We start from the raw sequence: 19,343 nt of genomic DNA on the forward strand, positions 1-19,343 counted from the left end.
GGCCCTGAGTCTGAGGATACTACAGATGGGAAGTCCTGGGTCTTCATGAGCTCTACCCAAGTGAGAACCTGGGGTCAGGACCGGAAAGTGAACCAGGGAAGTGTCCCACCTCAGGCCCATCCCCTGTGTTGCTGGTTTGGGACTCATTCTTATGTAGCTATCCGTAAGGGGAAGACTTTGGTTCTGGATTCAACTCTCACAAATGAGAGCAGGACAGCACAGCTTGGCTGCCTCCAACAGAGATGGACCTGTAGTTCCACATCAGGCTTCTTGTCTTCCAATTACTTGAAGCTTCTACTTTCTCAGTGTGAGAGCTTTCTGGAGGATGGTCAAGGGCATTTCTGTGCTGACCTAGAATGGTGATCTATTGTCTCTCCGAGTAGAAGAAATGTGAAGACAGGCCACTGCGTTTCTTCTAGACCAGGAAATCAGTAGCATGTGCCCTGTCCCAAGGCCTCCACATCAACCTCCCTCCCCCATCCCATTTCAGAAAATTGGTATCCTGGTTTCGGGAAATTGGTCTCTCTGTTAGGACAAAGTACTTTCACTCATCCCTGAAGAGCCTCCTGTCCTTGCTGCCCAGACCTTGTTAGCCTTTGAGCTCACTTTGCCCTGGGTCAGAGGAGACCCAAAAAAGTGCTGCAAGCACTCTAGTATGACTCTGGGACATCTGGGGATAGAGCCTGTCTCTAAAAGCTGCTGCAGAAAATGGTGTCACCAGGTATAATCAAGAAGGAAGGGCACCTGTGTGTTTTTTTGGGCATGAACTAGGCCATTTTCTGAGTTTACCCCAAATAGGGGGTGCAGCTTAGCCCTAGACTCTAGCAGGTTAGCTAATAGTGGAATCAGGGCTTCTAGAATGTATTGCTTCAGCAGCCTTTGTTTTCTTTCTTGAGGCTCATTTCTTGGGCATCTTCACCCTCAGAATACTGAAATACAGGCTGAGAAAAGCTGGCTACCTCCCTTGAAGAGGGCAAGCAACCCGTGTCTCTAAGGAGCTAGAGGAATAAGAGAGGGATAGGCAGCTAGGGCCCATCAGTGAACCGAGCTGCACAAGGGCCATGCACCCGCCCCTGGCCCCGAGTGCCAGTGTCCCTCCTGTTTGGAATATGGCCAGAGGAAAAGGGCTCTCTGATAATATCCTCATGTAAGTCCCCTAAGGAGGGAAGGTCTGAAGGTGAGGCTCAGTTTCTTCAACAGCCTCAAGCGAGGGCCCGGCTGCCTCAGAAAGGACACCATCTCTCACCGATTCAGGCTTTAGACCCTCGCCTGAGGTGCTTATGGGACAGGTGCTGGAGCTGTGGTAATCCCCACACCCTGACCGAACCCAGTCCTCTCAGATCCCCAGACTGCTGCAGGGCTGGCTGCACCTGCTCATCAGCCTGCCCCTGGCGCCTTCGCTCCCCCAGCTCGGCTGGCTTGGCCACGCCGCCTGGGCCTTGCTGTGCGTGGGCGGCCAGCGGTTCCCGCGCCTCGTGCTGGGGCATGCTCGCTGCTGACTGGCCCCTGTGGCTTTGCGGCAGCTCTGTGCACTGAGAGATTGTATCCCCTCAGTTGGCAGGCAGAGCTCCGCCCCCGCCTCGCCTGCCGCGAGCGCCGCCGGCCTGGCCGGGCAAGGTACGTGGCATGAGTCCCCCGACCGCCTGCCTCGGCTCCCTGCCACCCCACCAGGAGGGCCAGCATGCCAGGCCCACTCACCAGGGAGGCGAGTCCCATGCTTGCGGGCTGAGATGGGCATGCCGGACGGACCACCTAACTTGGCATCTGCGAGCGCATTGGTGTCACAGAGCCCCCTAACCAGCCGTGCATGCTGGGCGCTTGCCAACTCTCAGGAGGCAATAGCCTGGGGACGTGGAGCTGGGCAGCAGGAGGCTTTCCTCCAGACGGCCGAGAGCCTGGCCTGCCTGAGGGCGAAGGCCAGCGGGAGCCCCCAGAGACAGTCCCGGGCATGGCTGGAGCTGCCCAATGCTAGAACTAGGCTTTGTCAGCACTGTTGGCAGACCCCACAGAGGAAGCCATGCCTCTCAAAATTGTGAAGTCTGGCATTTGCAGGCCTCCAGGTCTGAAAGGCTATAGAGTGCAGAAGCTGTAGAGAGAGCCATCCCTGGTTTTGGATGATAGCCCTGCCACATCCTGAACAAGTCATGTCAGCCCTCCCAGCCTTAGTTTCCTCATTTCTCCGGTGGTGATAATAAATCACGTGGCGATGATTCCGATCATGTATGTCAAAGGCTTTCAACCCTGCCTATATAGGACAGCTTGTAAAACACCCTGATGCCAACACCCCCCATCCCAGACAAATAAAATCAGAATCCTAGGCAGGGGATAGGCATAATGATTTTTTTAAGCTCCCCAACTGATTCTAATGGGCAGCCAGGGTTGAAAACTCTGGTGTATACAAAGCACTTAACACAGTAGGTGGTCGGGCATAGTAGTAAACACATAAAAAATAAATAAATTTTAAGTCGCCCCCGCATGGAGATAGGACCATAGGCCACTTCTGGGACGTCAGAATTCTTGTGATGGAGAGATCCCTAGTCTTAGATGGGACCCAACTAGGGTAGGAATGGCCACTCGAAGGGAAGAATGGCAGCAGTAACAGTGACAATGGTTTACACTTAGTGAGTACTTGCTATGTGTCAAGGACTCTGCTTAGTGCTTTTCATGCATGGCCCCATTAGATCCTCACCACTGTCCTGTGACCTAGGCCCTATTTTATCCCATTTTATAGATGAAGAAACTGAAGTTCAGGGAGGTTAACTCACTCAAGGTCATACAGGTAGCAACCGGGAGAGCCAGTTGTCATGGTGGATCAGACAGCTGATTCCATCCCCCTGTGCCTCCCAGACTCTGCCATCCATTGTCTGCTACCTTCCTGTGGCCTTGGTGACCAGCAGGCATCACCAGCCTTCCTACACGAAGCTCATCAGCCTTGAGCCTCATCCTGTGCCTGGCTAGAATCTGTTTAATACCTCATTATTCTGCCCACTCCTTCCTGCTCAGTGGGTCCAGAGAGTAGACTGAGGAAAGAGGGGCAGATAGAACCCAGTAAGCCTGGTAAGGACCTGCCCAGTCAAGGCTTCAACCCCCCTGGCAAAACCCTCCTGTAGGTGGTCCTGGTCTCTGTGTCTGTGTCTGTCTGTCCTCACGTCTGGTCTCCTTTGTGAACTGTGACACTCTTGTTTCTTAAGAGCTCTTAGGAGATGTCTTGCATCCTTCCAGCTTGGCCGTTCTGAGGAATTTCATGGCATCTAAGGACGGAGCCCTCACCTTTCACCCTGGCACTCTGCTTCCAGACCTGGGTGAAGTTGTTGAAGGCAGAGTTCCTAGGACCCCAGGCAGCTCCAGTATTGAATGTGGTTTCTCCTCCTAAGTGCAGTGTGTCCCTGTTTCTGCTGAGCCCACTTCCGTGGCAGAAGAGATCCCAGGGTGCCACCCTGAGGGTCTGACGCAGCTTGAGATGCCCTTCTTGCTTTGAGGCTACCAGGAGGGCCCTTTTCCAGGGGCTTCAGGAGACTCCTGGCCCCCTTGTCAGACACAGCGGACTCTTGCGGATCCGGCTGCCAGACTTCAGGTTAGGGAGAGAGTACAATGCAGGAGACTTGATTTTCCTTTTTGTTTTCACAGCTGCCAAAAGCCTACTGAACAAGAAGTCGGACGGTGGTGTCAAGGTAGGTGTCTCCACCCCTCTGGCCTGAGACTGGTCTCTCTCCCAATGTCTCTATGGGGGGTTCTTGGCACTTTGTTCCTCCTTTCCCAGAAACCCTCCTATCCTTGCTTTTCTGCTTTAAAACCGGAAACCTTTGTGCTCAGAACAGCAGGTTCCATTGGCCTGAGAGGGCAGGAGGAAGATGTGTTTCTTTTGACCCTAGTTTGATCATGAAGACTCAGAGGAAGTGATCTAAATTATAATTTACTAGAGCTGAATCCTGAACCTGACTACAGACACATGCCTCATCTCCATGGCTTGACTCTCAGGGGTTTTTTTTTAGGTCATTTGGGTCAGTCTTCTCATTTTCTTTTTCTTTTTAGAGTGCAGATCCTTTTTAACAAATGAAAGCAAAGTTTGCCTGGTTAACTCAGGGTACCAGGGCTTGGAACTGGAAGCCACTATCCTTTTAGTTTTTTGTCCTTATCTCCAAAGCACTTCCAGAACCCAGCTCAAATACCGCTAAGTGAAAGTGTCTTATACTCTCTTGAGGCATAGCCTCCTCAGAAACAGATGAAGGACATGGTGTATCACAGCTTGTTCCCATTTAGGGAGCTTTCCCTACGGGATTGTGGCAAAAGAACAGGGGCCCACAGGGACCAGCAGAAAGCCCTAGTGGGAGTGGCTGCTTGGGAAAGGTGGAAGAGAGGTGGCTAGAGGTCTTCACAGGTCCCAGAGTGTTCTGTAAATGTTTGGGGGCAGAACAGGTCCTGGGGCTGGGGCAGGAGTTCATACTATCCTGAAGCCTACCAATTTACACCATAGGGTATTTCAAACTATGAAATTATCCAAACTTTTAAATTCCAACAAAAGTTTAAATTGGGCCTTTCCACTGGATCTTATGTCCCCGCTGAGATATATATGTGTGCCCCGTTTCCCTCCCCCTCCCCTTCTTCTTTTTCATTCTCTGCATGCCTGCTTCTGTGTACTTCTGCCCCAAGGAGGGGAGCTTGGGCTCCACACACACCTGCTGACATAGAGTGGGGGGTGACCAGCAGTCCCCCAGTTATAGGGACATGAACTGGATGGGTGGAGCCAAGTTAAGAAAAGGTAGAAGGTTTAGTTGGAGAGAAAGTTTGCATATTTCTGTCTGGGAAAGAAGCTAGAATCAATTGTTCTTTACAAAGTATTTAATAAGTACCTATCAGAGGCCCAGTGCTGTACTCAATTCTAGGGGCACACAAGAGATAGAAGGGGTGATGTAGTTTTCATCTAGCTTTGAGAAGTTGCAAAGTTAATAGAATAGGAAAATGGACATACCTGAAATCAGCTAGGCACTGAATGGTATTGATTCTGGACCTGCATTGCATGGTTCAGTCCAAGAAGCTTCTGGGCAAAAGCTTATTGGAGAAAGCTTAAGGATGTAGGAAGACTGGAACCCAGTCACTGATTGCTCTAGTGAATGGGATTGGTGGTGAGGACAGGTGGAAAGACACATCTTTCGTTTTTTAGTTTGTACACGTGTATTTTTCCTTAAAATGAAAAGGCATTCCTTCTATAACTTAAAAACAACAAAGTAATTGTATGGGTTCTGTCATGCATATTGATGTTCTCTGCTCAACTGGAACATGGGGTTTGTGGTAGAAGGATATCTAAAATACAGCTGGACTGGTCTGGTTGGGCAGAGGGATTAGAGGTTTGTGTGTCAGACCACAGGAAATATAGGCCACTGAGCAGGGAAGCTACAGCAAGAGCTATGCTTTCAAAAGATTTGGCTAAGGGTATAAGGATGAATAGAAGAGGGTGGAAACTAGACACAGAGGTATCAATTAGAATAATCTGGGCATAGAGTGAAGAAAAGGTGATTAGAAATAGAAAGAGCTAATATTGAAAATACTTAACTACCAGAAGAGCACAGGCACCAACTAATCAGAATAGGCACTGCCTAGGGGCACCTGGGTGGCTTAGTTGGTAAAGCATCTGACTTTGGCTCAGGTCATGATCTTGCAGTTCACGAGTTCGACACCTGAATCGGGCTCTGTGCTGACAGCTCAGAGCCTGGAGCCTGCTTCGGACTCTGTGTCTCCCTCTCTCTCTGCCCCTCCCCCACTCGCACTCTGTTTCTCTCTCAAAAATAAACAAATATTAAGAATAGGCAGTGCCTGTAGATAATGGTCCAGCTGTATACAAAGAATGGGAGGCTGTGATTAGAGGTTGGTGCCCCAACTTCAAAGGAAGTTGACACTGAATATGTTAAAAAGGACCCATCAAAGATAATGTCAGAGTTCCTTGAAGGTTGGAAGAATTGGTAGTAACTCTGCTAAAAATGGGAGTAATTGTGAAGGAATGCCCATTTTGATGGCCAGAGTTTTATTTTGACCACACTGAGATTGAGAGACAGGTGAAGATCTGGGTGGAGAGGACTTTTAAGGTGCTGGGAAGTACCTGGGGTAGCCCAGGGAAGAGGTCAGTACTGGACCTGCAGATAGGGCTCATATGAGTGAATCACAGGAGTTCACTCATTCGGCCAAATGCCATGCTTCAGGAACTGGGAAGATAACACCATAATCCACCCTGTAAGGTGTTCAGAGTTGGAGAGAGACAGAGAAACCAGCGGTGCCCATGTAGTCTGGTAAGGTCTATGAGGGAGGTGTATATAGGGCAGGTGCTGGGGGAGCAGAGGCCAGCATCTGAGCCAAAACAGGAAATCTTCCTGAAGGAGATGGCCCGTGACCTGAGTTTGAAGGACTCCTTTGATCTTGCTAGGTTGAAGTGGGCAGGAGATGGGGGGGATATTCCAGGCAGAGGAAATAGCACAAGATGTATAGGTTTGAAATAGTGTGGTGATTCTGGGAACTTCAGTAGCTCTGAAAGCCTGAAGGAAAAAGTGATTGCATGACGTAGGACCTGAAATAAAGCAGTAACAGCCGAGGTGGTAGTAAAAAGATGGATAAAGGAGACATTGAAGGACAGGTTTCCGATGGAACTTTCTAGATGGCTGCCTCCAAGGATGAGTGTTAGGCATAGCCTTGTAATATTAGCTTAAGGAGCTAATTAAAAAGATATAGATTCCAGGATCCACCCTGGAATTCAGATTCAGGAAGCTTTGGGTGGGAGGTGGAATCTGAATTTAATAATACTCCCCTTCTCCCATATGAATCTAAAGCGCATGAAGGTTTAAAAGTTCAGTAAATGCATATTTTCAGGGCTATCTGTCATTGAGAGGCTGGAAGAAGAGGAATCATCAAAGGAAACAGAAAACACAGAAGAGGTGGGAGAAGAACATATGTGTACAACATTGTCTGACCTTACAGAGCACTGAGAAGGAGGAGGGCTAGGCAAAAAAAAAAAAAAAAACAAAATCGTTAAATAAATTGCCTTAAATGAGAACGTATGTGGGGAACCCGTGCCTGATCCTGCTATGTGCTCAGTACATGAGTTTTGTGCTTGAGAGAAGACTTTGGATATAGTAGCTGGATCAGAGGCAAAGATGCAAATGTTTCAGAAGGGAATAATCATCCAAAATTAAATGGCCAGCAACAAGTTGAGGAAAATATTCACAGCAGGTATGATGGGAAGGGTTAATATTATTTTTATACAAAAAAGCTTTCTCTAACAAATAAGAATCCCCCCTAAAATCCAGTAAATAAGTGGTCAGAGAAGATGCACTGACAACCCCATAAAGAGGAGGTAGAACTGGTTAATAAATGTGGATGTTTAGCCTTGCTAGTAACAAAGAAATGCAGGTTGATTTTTTTTTTTTCAACGTTTATTTATTTTTGGGACAGACAGAGACAGAGCATGAACGGGGGAGGGGCAGAGAGAGAGGGAGACACAGAATCGGAAACAGGCTCCAGGCTCCGAGCCGTCAGCCCAGAGCCTGACGCGGGGCTCGAACTCCCGGACCGCGAGATCATGACCTGGCTGAAGTCGGACGCTTAACCGACTGCGCCACCCAGGCGCCCCAGAAATGCAGGTTGAAATGAGGTGCCATTTTTTGACTCTTAAGTTTGTGATAGTAGCATAAATAACAGTGGCCCTTTCTGAAACAGTCTGCATGTCAAAAGCCATAAAAATGTTCCTGCTGTTTTTACCCTTTAATTTTACTTCTGGGAATTTGTCCTAAAGAAATTCAAGGAGCGCCTGGCTGGCTCAGCTGGTAGAGCAGTAGAGCGTGTGACTCTTGATCTCAGGGTTGTGAGTTTGAGCCCCATGCTGGGTGGAGAGATGACGAAAAAAATTAAATAAACTTTAGAAAAAAAATAATTCAAAATAAAAAAAAACTGAAAGCAGAAGGATGTTCAACATGACATTTGTAATTGAAAAAATTGGAGACAATTTCAAAAGTCAATAAGATAATGACCAAATAATTACAAGAAATCCATTTACTAGACTTTTACAAAGTTATTAATTTTCATGACTATATAATGTTTTATATTAAGTAAAAAAAAAGGATATAAAGCAATTCGTACACTATCATCTAAATTTTGTTTGAAAAAATGATATGTTTTTGATTATATTTGGTATATATCATGTGGATAGAAAAGGAACTGGAAGAAACCCCATGAAGTATTAATAGTAACTTCACTGGATGATGGGAATTTGGGAAACTTTTATTTTATATATTTTTCTATGTTTTCTACCTTTTTTACCTAGACCGTGCATTACTTTGATAATCAGAGTAAAAAATCAAAATACTGTTTGTTTCAAAAAGTAAGGCATCAACTTGTATGTAGCTTATAATGATGTTTTTTTTAATTGTGTAAGAAAAAAGACTAGCAAGACAAATAGGATTAGGTGGGTTTTTTTCCTTCTTTGTTTTCCAAGTTGCTTATAATATGGCTACAGACCTTTTAGAATCAGGAACATGTATATAACAATGAATGGCGTGGCTGGATGGAAGTACTGGCAAAGGCAGAGGGGAGGGCAATGCAAGATGTGTGGGGTTCAACTTTTCTGGACTCTCTTGAAGGTCAAGGTCACCACATGTGTATATGAGGGAGGCCTATGAAGTTGCCCAAAAGATGCTGACCTATGAGCATCCTGGGCTCTTGTAGACCCACCTTTCTTTCCCAGCTTCCCCTTCCCAATTCCTGGTGTTTAAGGTCTGTAGAGAGGTTTGTTTCTCACTGTCCAGAAGTTTTCACAAGATGCTGAGCTATTAGCATTGGTTTGAGCATCGACTCTTTTTGAATTTAGGGACCCCAGGTTCTGGTTAGACTTATTTCATAGTGGTGTAGGGACCCAGGGTCTGTAGAAGAATGACAGCCACTTGTGAGGACAAGACTCTGGGGGGGGGGGGGGGCACAAACTCTCAGATCCTGAGAGGCCTCTAGTTGAGGACTAGCCCCAAGGCCAGAATGGCCATCCAGTTTTAAAAAAATAAAGGAACAAAGAAAAAAACAAGGGATATAGCCATTTCCTTAAGTACTGTTTGGATATTTGTTTAAGTATGGAAAGTAGGTTTGAACCCTTTTCTGATTTCAAATTTTAAATATTTAATTTTGAAATAAAAGTGAGATGTGATTCTTTAAAAATGATCTGGAATTGAAACAATGCTGCAGTGTGCTGGTTGAGAGGAGCTCAACTATACATGGTTGAGGGCAAAGCCCTGAAAGGATGGAGAGAGGAACTGGAAGAAGCCTACTAACCCAGTAGAAACTAGCCCTTGGGTAGAAGAGGATTATCTTCGGTTTTCCTGCAGGACAGTTTAGGAAAAAGAGAGGCAGCTGGAATTGAGAACTTACTCCCCGTTAGGTGAAGCAGACACTAGAAAGTGCTCTACCTAAGGTGAAGTCCAGGTGAAAGCTTGACAGCATGTTCCTGAAAATCACGAGAACCAAGATTAGGCCTGGTCAGTGTCCCTGCAGTTTTCACTCCAGTGATTCTGGGCAAGTTAGAAACCTGTGCTCTGCTTTAGCCTGGGGAGAAACCAGTGTCCACAAACCCATTTCAACTCAGCAAAAGTTTGTTGATCATATGCTAACTTTTAAGGCATTTTGCTAGGCACAGAGGAGATTAAAAAGATGGACCTTCCCTCACATTGTAAACACTCTAGTTGGATAAAAGGATAAGTATGGATGTAGCGCACCTTCCTCTTTTTGAGGAATAATTTTGGAAGTAAAATCTCATTTTGGGGCATAAATGAAAGACTAATGCAAAAGAAGTCCAATTAGGGGTTTCTGACTGGCTCAGTCAGTAGAGCATGCAACTCTTGATCTCAGGATCGTGAGTTTGAGCCCCACATTGGGCACAGAGATGATTTTTAAAAAAAAAGAAGAAGAGGGGCCCCTGGGTGGCTCAGTCAGTTAAGAGTCCAACTCTTGGTTTCGGCTCAGGTCATGATCTCATGGTGTGTGAGTTCGAGGCCTGCGTCGGGCTCCGTGCTGACAGCACAGAGCCTGCTTGGGATTCTCTCTCTCCCTCTCCCTCTGCCCCTGCCCCACTCACTCACTCTGTCTGTCTCTCTCAAAAATAAATAAATAAAACTTAAAAAAATTTTTTTTAATTTAAAATAAATTAAAAAAAGAAGCAGAAGCTGCCCAATTATATTTAGGCTTTCTTTTCCTTTAGATGTAATTTTCAATTCTTTTCAATACTTGTAGTCCCTTTCTTTTCAATTTAATACCGTCCTGAAGATGTCTTCTAAAGTAGAATGCAGGCTCTTGAGGAAAGGAGCATTTATCTGACATGTTCACTGTGCCTAGAATAGTAGTCAGACAACAGATAGGACATGTTCCAAGGGTACTTCTGTCTCCCAGCAAACTAATTATAAAGTGCTTTCACCTTTTAGACACAGCCTTCTGAGATGTACTTTCAGTGTTCCATGTGGTCTTTATGTTTATGCTCTTGTTTCACATCTGAGCATAAAGTCCATGAGCATCTGGCTGAGGGCTAAAGAATCACTGCTTTCAACATTCCCCCTGGTTCACATCTTGATGTCTTTGTCATCACCGCACTTTTAATCACCAGCACTCCTATTTTCCCATCTCCCACTAATTCCAAAATGCAGTGAGATACTGTAGTCTTATAAATGAGCATGGCCACACTGACAAAGAAAGGGATGCTACCAATTCACTGTTTACCAGATGATTTTCAAAAGCTCAACATTTTTATCTGAAAAGCAGTATAGGGGTGCGGCAAAAAACAAACAAACAAAAAAACTAGGTTCAGAAGTATAATGTCTCTAAAGCTGAGGATGGCCCCGAGTGGCTTTTGCTGTTTACCTGGTAGCTGCTTGCCCAAATTTTGGGCAGACCTAGTAATGAGAGAAAATAAATAACCTTATAGGAGAGCCAGCCTTGTAAGCCCAAACCTATCAATTTGCAGCAAAATGTTACCTTCATAAACTTGTGAGTTAATCTCTTCACAAAGCTTTGAGCAATGCTGAGACATTTTAGAATATACTAAATCTGTGTTTGTGAACCTGACAGCAAAGGAGGTCTTCTCCCAGGGTCTGGAGGGATTTGTGTGCCTGGTGGTCTAGGTGCTGTTTTAATCCTTCTGGTGCTGGGCTCCAGGTCTCCTTCTTCCACTCTTTCCTCCTGAGGCAGAGCCCGCGCTGCTGCACTAACCTGCGGCGTCTCTGTGCTTCTCTTCTTACCTCCTCTTTCCCCTTCTCTTTCCCTTTCGCTGTGGTGTGTCCAGAAAAGGAAGTCGAGTTCCAGCGTGCACCTAATGGTGAGCCTTGCCTGCCCACCCATCTGCCTCCTCCATGCTGCCTGCGTGCCCGCCTGCCAGCCACGCAAACCCATTCTGCCATGTGCGTGTGCTTCACTCATCCTCACTGCATGTCTGTGCTGTGTGGGCAAGCGTGGCCTGTCCTGCCAAGCAGGGGCCATTGCCCAAGGTTTCCCGGTGACCTAAAAAATGGGCATCGGAATGTATGGTATGGCACCCCCTGCTGCAGAGCTTGGACTGCCTCCAGCAGCCCAGGGCAGGAAGTGAAGCTAGGAGGGGCTCGGAGCCAGGTGGCAGTCACAGGGAGAGACCCTCACTCGCTATTGCTCAGGAGGAGAGGCCCTGCTCACTGGGGCCTCCTGCTACAGACTGGCAGCTGGTGGGCATCTGTGTGGTGGGCAGAGGACCTGGTTGTAGGCTTACAGCCCTGAGCCTTACTGTCAGCCTTTTCCCCTATGCAAGTGCCCATTAACAGGCTGTGCCCAACATTTCATCCTTCCCCACCCACCCCTCAGGAGGAGCAGCTGAAAGAATCCAGAGAACGTACCTTTCTTTCTCATGGGACACAGGCCACCAAGGGGAGGGAGCACAGCAGCCTGAATTGTTATGAAACCATCCATTAAAGCCAGAGGTCGGTCCACCTGGGTGACATCTCAGCCTTCTGCAGATATGGCAGGCTTAAGGGCACCCTGGAGTTCTTGCTCCCTGCCAAGATCTCTGTCTCAGCTAGGCTTTGCAGGGAGGGCAGCCTTATCCAATGAGTCCGAAACAGGTCAGACTTAGTAGCTGAGCTAGGGGGGTGGGGAATAGAAGAGAGCAGAGTTTATGTGAGTTTAGACCCACGTCCTGACTATTCCTGGGACCCTTCTTTTCCAGCCTGCAGAATTCAGTGGAGTCTGGTAGTACTTGGTACCTGGCTTAAGGTTCCATGCCTAGCACTGGGTTTGGGGACATGTCAGCCATTGACAGCAAGCTAGGGTTGGATGCCTTCAGGTCTGGTCTAAGGAGCCATAAAAGAAGCCTCCAGTCAAGAAGTAGGACAGTCTTGCTAGCTTTCTGTGTGTGTCCTAGGAAGGAAGAAGCACATCCTAACTGCCAACGTGTCCTCATTTGTGCCCTGCACAGAGATGGTAGCTACATGTTTGTCTCTCTGTCTTTTGAAGAACATGCAGGCATCAGGCTGCTCTTTGGTGGCCACTGGCTCCACTGGGACTCCCAGTGATACTGAGTACATTGGTGAGGGTATCATAAGAAGCAGAGGGGATTGTAAGAGGCAAAAGAGCCTCTTATAGATATGGCTCCCCCACCCCGGAGATCAGCCTCCTTCCTTCCTCACCATCCTCCCCCACCTTCCTTGCTGTGCCATTCAGTATAACATTTCAAAAGGCAAGGAGATATCCCAGTGGTCTGCTGCTGTTAGGAATGTTGGCCCGCTAGGCAGCCTACTCTCCCGGGGGCTGGGTTCTGGGACCATAGCCACAGCCACCCACCCTGGATTCACCTGCCCTGCCTTGGAGTTCTGCTCTCACTCCCAGTTGTGCAAATCCAAGATTTATCAGGCAGAAAATATATCTGTGCCAACTGCATAGCCTTGTCTCTGCTCCCTGGGGGCAGTGGGTGCATTCTGTATCCAAAGTCACATCCCCCCCCCCTTTCCTCTAGGCGAGGAAATCTCGCCACCATCTTCTAGGCGAGGTTTTTTTTTCTCTTCATGTTCCTCCTCTTTTCAGATCAGGCTCCGAGCTGATGTTTTAAGGGAAAGGAAATGCAGGTGGCAGGTTGAAAGGGCAGCAGGAGACTGCCCACAGATAGGGGCCCCAGAGTTTCTGAATTTTGTTCTCTCTTATAAACCACCCTTCTTTTTCCCTATAAAATAAGAAGATCCTGAATTTCTTTGAGCGAAGTATGATTGTGCAGTGACGTAGCATCTGACATAAGCAGAGATTTCTGGAGAGATGCTTTAAAACAAGCCTCAGGGCTAATCCCACCTTAAGGATGCTTCCAGAGCTAGGTCTCTGGGCCTCTCCCAATACTCCCCTCCTCGGATTGATCATCTCTCCGACCATTGCTCCCATCCACATAGTATTATGGAGGCCACCTCAGGCCTAGCTCCTCCGGGCCAGGCCGGGGGGCAAGGGAGGTCTGGGAGTCGAACCTGAGCAGCTTTGGTAACTCTAGAGGAACTAAACCATCTGTTTTCTTGTCTCAGCCACAGAGCAACAACAAAAACAGTCTCGTAAGCCCAGCCCAAGAGCCCGCGCCCTTGCAGACGGCCATGGTACCTCCTGACTACGGCTTCTCCGCCCCTGCCCCTGGCTGCCTCCCGCTCCTTCTCCCTTCCTCTTCTTGCCCTCCCTCCCAGGCCTCCTTGGCCCTTTCCTTCTAGTCCCTATAGAGCAGGCTGCTTTGTGTACTGCCCTGTGGGCCCCTTCCCCTCATTGTCCCGTGTGGCCATGCTCCTTCCTGCACCGCACAACTGCTGCTCCTGCTCCTTTCGCTTTTGGGGGGGAAGAGTGGTCAGGGCTCTCAGCTAAACCTCTCAGCCCCAGGCTGGGCCCCCATGGGTCTGCTGTGGGAGCCGGGAAGGTGAGTGGCTTATAAAAGAAGAGGGTAGGAGCTTTCTTCGGACCTGCACATCGGTTCTTAGAGGCTCCTTGTAAAATCTGCCTCGGCTTCTCCTTTGCAAAGCTTTGAACAAGAAGGAGGGCTGGGGTCCCTTACCTCTGGATGGTGCTGAGGTCTCTGAGTTCCTGGAGAGCCCCATGCTGGGGGCACTGTGTGCTCCCAGAGCACCTTCTGCTAGTGGTGGCTAACTAGAGAGTTAGCATGGGGGGTGACTGGGAGAGAAGGAGGGATAATTGTGCCTGCAGACCCGGACCCTCGTGCTGCCTTATGGCACAACAGGGACAGGAACTCTGGGGAAAGGTGGTAAAGCAAGCAGCTCTCTGGGCTCAGCTTGCTGAGGGGCCATCCTGGGTCTTTCTGGGAGACCTTAGTCTACTCTCCCTGTGTCCCTTCCTCCTACATACTCCTTGATGAATGCTGTTGGCAGCGCCTGGCCTGGACCCTCAGCCCCACAGCTCCTCCAGTGTACCTGTCCCGTGGGAAAGAACACTCAGATCTAGCAGGAATCAAGGAATCAGGGACAGAGGCCCTTGACCTCTCAGCTTCCCTGGTACCTGCTTTTGTTAAGTGCCAGGCCTCTCCTTCTTTCTCAGCCAGTGCTGTCCCCTAAATCTGGGGTTTCCCAGCTGTCTGGGACCCAGTTGAGCCAGGATATTTTGTCTTGTGGGAATGGCTGGTGGGCAGGCCTCAGTGGTCATCATAGGGTCTGTGATGGGATAAGGATAGGTCTGTCCTGAGGTCAAGAGGGTAATTTTCATCTTCTCTCACAGGAGCCACAAACCACCGTGGTGCACAATGCTACAGATGGGATCAAGGTGAGTGGCTCCTGAGCTGGTCTCCTGCTTTATGGATCAGCAGGAAACAGGTGGGCTGGATCACAGGGTCTATGGGTCCTGCAGATGGCAGATGACAGGCCACACCTCGAGGCCACAGTATGTGTGGAGTCCAGGCTGGGAATACCGTGCATCTGTTTGTTTCCTGGACAGCAGTATACTTCAAGCTCTATAGTCAGGCAGGCCTGGGTTTGAATCTGGGGCCACTGTCACTCTGGTGCTCTGCACTTCAATTTGCTTCTCTGTAAATTGAGGATAATAATAATTAAATCTTACTCCATGACTTGTGAGGCTTAAATGGCAGCAATTAGCTAGAAAAACGGAGGAGAGTATAACCAGACCCTTAGAACATCCTCCATTGCCTCCCCCACTATGCCCTCAGTAACTTTGTCTTATTTTCACTACTCATGACAAGATAAAAATCTCTCTCCACAGGTGTGGGGGAGGCAGATAATAAACCAAAAACCAAATAAGTAAGATAAAATCCAGTAGTGGTAAATGCTATGAAGAAAATGATACAAAGTAAAAAAAGGGGGGGTGAACAAGGCCTTTAATTAAGTGGTCAGGGAAGGACTTCCCTCAAGAGGTGATTTTTGAGCTAAAAACTAAACAATAGGAAGGAGACAGCTGGGCTGACTCTGGAGCAGAATGCCCTAGACAGGCAGGCTGCAAGTGTAGGAGCTTAGCATGTATACAGAACAGAGGAAACGAAGCAGAGCCTAGAGCATGGAGCCAGGGGAGAGTGGCATTGGGCGGTGGGGGGGGGGCGGGGAGGGAGGCGGGGGGGGGGGGTAGGGAGGCGGAGGGGGGGATGTGGGTGGCACAGGGAAGAGGGAAGGGAGTGGCGGGGGCAGGGGGAAGGGGGGCAGGGTGATGATGTTGGAGAAGCAGGCAGGCCTGCTTCGTAGGACTTCATAGTAGTTTGCATTTTATTCCAGCAGTCAGGAGAAGCTATTGGAGGTTCTTAGCAGGAGAGTCATACAGTCTAATTTACACTTTGAAAAGCCCCTCTGGCTGTGTTATGGGCAAGAGCTTTAGGGAGGTAGGCAAGTATGGATGCAGGGGGCCCAGGAAGCTATTGTAGTTCAGGTCCCAGATGTTGGTAACTTGGAATCAAATAGTAGCTGTGCATTTAAAGAGAAGGGGTAGGGGTGCCAGGCTGGCTGGCTCAGTTGGTGAAGCATGTGACTCTTGATCTTGGGGTAGTGAGTTCGAGTCCCATATTGGGTGTAGAGTTACTTAAACATAAAATCTTTTTTTAAAAAAATGAAGAGTTAAGAGACAGGACTTACTTTGGAGGTAGAACTAAGAGATTTGAATTTAGATTGGATAATTAAGATATAAGAAAAAGAGGGGTGCCTGGGTGGCTCAGTTGGTTAAGCTTCCTACTTGATTTCAGCTCAGGTCATGATCTCAGGGTTTGTGAGTTCAAGCCCCGCATCGGGCTCTGTGCTGACAGCTCAGAGCCTGCTTGGGATTCTCTCTCTCCTCTCTCACCGCCCCTCTCTACTTGTGCACGCTCTCTCTCTCTCTCTCTCTCAAAATAAATGAATAAACATTTAAAAAAAATAGAAAGCAAAGATTCAACCTAGAATCAAACCTAGAAGGTGACTGTAGGTTTTAACAACAAGATATTGTCATTTACTGAGTTGGGGAAGACTTGGGAGGGGATCTGGGAACCCAAGGTGTTATAAAAGTCAGATGGCAAGGGTGAAAATAGAACTTCCTATGATTCTTCCTTGCACCTCCTGCAGGAGCACATACTCTGCTTCTGTTTTGCTCAGTTTCTCTGGTTTCCAAGGGCCTGAGTGTTATAGAAACATGTTCTTTTTGGCCTACAGGGCTCCACAGAGAGCTGCAACACCACCACAGAAGATGAAGACCTCAAAGGTAGGTGCTGGCAGGGTCGGGAAGGGACCCTAGCAGTGTCCCTGGTACCTTGGCTCCAGTGGGGCACCTGTCTTGTCTGTCCCCAGAACTGAGAATGGTGACTCCTTAGACTCTAGGAGAGGGCTTGGCATAAAAGCTGCTCTCTGTGGGTTGTGAGGTCCCTGTCTGGCCTGGCTGGGCTAGGCAAGAGGCTTCTCTTTTTTGACCCCAGGTCTGGAATAGCTAACCTAGAGTTTTTCCTAAGCCTTTCCAGGGCCAGGGCTCAGAGAACTGTTCCTGTTGCTGATAATGATGTGACATCGCTGTACAGGGACATCCTGAGCCCCTGCAGAAGTAGCCCTTAAATATAGTGAGTCATTAGTAGGGTGACCAATGGTCCCAATTTCCCTAGGACTGAGGTGATTCCCAGAATGTGGAACTTTCAGTTTTAAAACTAGAACGGTCCTGGGCACATTGGGATCAGTCACTCTCATCACAAAGTCTTGACATGAATGATGGAGCCAGAACCACATTTGGCCATATCCAGGTGGTCCTGTGAGGACCACCACCCTAAGCTTGGGCCTGGCCAGGAGGGCCAGGGGGTGTGGGAGGGTGTGGCAGGCCAGACCCCTGGGAATCTCTGCCCTGCTCTTTGGTTTGGCCTCCTGGAATTGTTCCCTTTGCCACAGTAAGTGGCCTGAGGCCAGGCTCTCAGAAAAGATGGAGAAATGCTGCAGGACAGAGCTAAGAGAACACACACAGGAGCAGTAAGGGGGCAATAAGCCTTTGGGAACGAAAAAAAAAAATAGAGAGCATAAATGTATAAAGCAATAAACAACAGTACCTCTAGGGCTGCTGGGATTAAGGCCAGAGCAATTCAGTTCTGGTGATGCTGGTGGAGTCAGTGGCTCCTTCACTGCTGGGCTCTTGACCTTGTAGCCTAGCGCCCTAGAACATCTTCCCTGGGAGCAGGGGTCCTTGTACAGTCTGTTTGAAGGCTCCTCTGTAAGCCACAAGCCCAAGTCTGTGCACCTTCCCGGGGCTCTCAGCTGGGAGGCCTCTCTGGCAGAGGCGGCAGCGTGGGATGTGGTCCAGTGTCCACAGCAGCCCGAGGCGTTGCCTTGCCCCGGCTCTGCAGTGCCACGGGCTTGGGTCCTGTCTGGCTTGCTCGCTCACCTGCCTTGTTCTGTTTGTTTTGGCTGCTCTGCCTTGCCCTGCCCTGCCCTGGCTGGCTAGCTGCCCCGCTCCGCACTGGGAATGGCAGCTCGGTGCCTGAAGGACGGAGCTCCCGGGACAGAACAGCCCCCTCTGCAGGCATGCAGCCCCAGCCTTCTCTCTGCTCCTCAGCCAGTAAGTGTGAGGGAGGCACAATCTGGCTTCTGTCTCCCTGGCTCGTCCTGAAGCCCCTCAGGGATCCCCCCCAGAGCTGTCAGCCCAGCCCAGCTATCTGTCTTAGTAAGCTTGGGGAGCTCGGCCTCTGCTGGGTGGGGGAGCTGATTGGAGGTGCTGTTAATACCAGGCAGGGGCCCCTGGGACCAGGGCCCAAAGACAAAGAAGAGTGGGTGGAAGAACATGGCATTGTGGGAAGAAATAGAAAGCCACTGGGATATTCAGTGGGCCTTGCCTCAGCAACGAGCCAGGAAGAAAGGCTGAGTCAGAAATCAGGTCAAAGGTGGTGGGAGCGGGGATGATGGTGAAATTGCCATAAGCCAAGAACCGTGTTGGGATTTGGTGTTTCCTGAGGCTCAGCACATCATATTAAGAGCATGAGGCTTGGGGTGAGACAGACCTGAGTTTAAATCCCAGCTTCAAAATGTGTGAAGTAGCTTAAATCTCCCAGAGCCTCAGCTTCTTTATCTGTATAATGGGAATAAAATAGCACCTACCTGATAGCACTGTTAGGAAAATAAATGAGATAGTAGAATGTCTTGATATGATGCCTTGCTGGATTAATGGTAGCTCATATTTTTATTTTAAGTTGTGTCTGTGTAGAGGATGCCTTTGTCTGCTTCTTTTCCTTCTATTATCTGTCCTTTTAAAGTTTCTAAACACAATCCTCTTCACCCTTAGGGCCCCAGTCAGGTCCTGCAAATGGGTTTGGTGGGTTGGAGAGGGGGTGTGTATGAGTGTGTGTGTGTGTGTGTGTGTGTGTGTGTGTGTGTGTGTGTGTGTTCACATACCTGCTTGCCTCTAGAAAGTGGATGCAGCTCGTTTGTTCCCCTAAGATGCTGCTTACTCACCTGGAGCTGCCTCCGTGACAGTACTGGTGGCTATGGGGCCACCACCTGGCTGTATCTTTGGCTGCACTGCCCTCTCCCAGCTGTGCCTCTTGGCTGTGCTGTTCTAATGCTCGCATTTGTCTTGCAGCCTCTCGCTCCTGTGAGGAAAGGCTTGTGGCCTGGGCCAGCCCGGGGCTCTGGTCAGGGTTGGCCTGAGCTCAGCCTGAGCCCTCTCTTACCCTGGTGGCCTCTGCTGATAGTGGCGCTCCCTGTCAGTGAGCTGCCTGTGAGTGTAGGATGCCACCAAAAGTCCCTTGGCTTTGGATAGGGTGGAGGTGGGGGGCTCTTTGGGCACCAGTTCTGCCTGCTGTCATTCTGAACCTTGTCTCAGTTTTCTTGGGGGACGCATCCTGGCATGAGAGCTGGTACGAGATTTAGAGCTATTCTAAGGCTCGTCCAGGGTAAATG

At 48.9% G+C, this 19,343-nt stretch overlaps 1 protein-coding gene across 16 annotated transcripts in view; it reads left to right on the forward strand.

Moving 5' to 3' along the window:
* Positions 1-19,343, forward strand: part of CAMK2G (calcium/calmodulin dependent protein kinase II gamma) — a 56,083-nt gene that overhangs the window by 31,249 nt on the left and 5,491 nt on the right. For 5 of the 16 annotated variants that reach the window (XM_030334253.1, XM_030334254.1, XM_030334261.1 and 2 more), the window contains 5 exons: positions 3,628-3,671; positions 13,539-13,607; positions 14,725-14,769; positions 16,629-16,677; positions 17,893-18,006. In XM_030334253.1, coding sequence (XP_030190113.1) covers positions 3,628-3,671; positions 13,539-13,607; positions 14,725-14,769; positions 16,629-16,677; positions 17,893-18,006 — 321 coding nt within the window. Of the gene's footprint in view, positions 1-1,554; positions 1,618-3,627; positions 3,672-11,296; positions 11,330-13,538; positions 13,608-14,724; positions 14,770-16,628; positions 16,678-17,892; positions 18,007-19,343 lie in introns of all 16 variants that reach the window. The other 11 variants (XM_030334257.1, XM_030334267.1, XM_030334263.1 and 8 more) reach the window with 7 other exon arrangements.

This window comes from Lynx canadensis, chromosome D2 (genome assembly GCF_007474595.2).
Source record: "Lynx canadensis isolate LIC74 chromosome D2, mLynCan4.pri.v2, whole genome shotgun sequence".
Lineage (NCBI taxonomy): Eukaryota > Metazoa > Chordata > Mammalia > Carnivora > Felidae > Lynx > Lynx canadensis.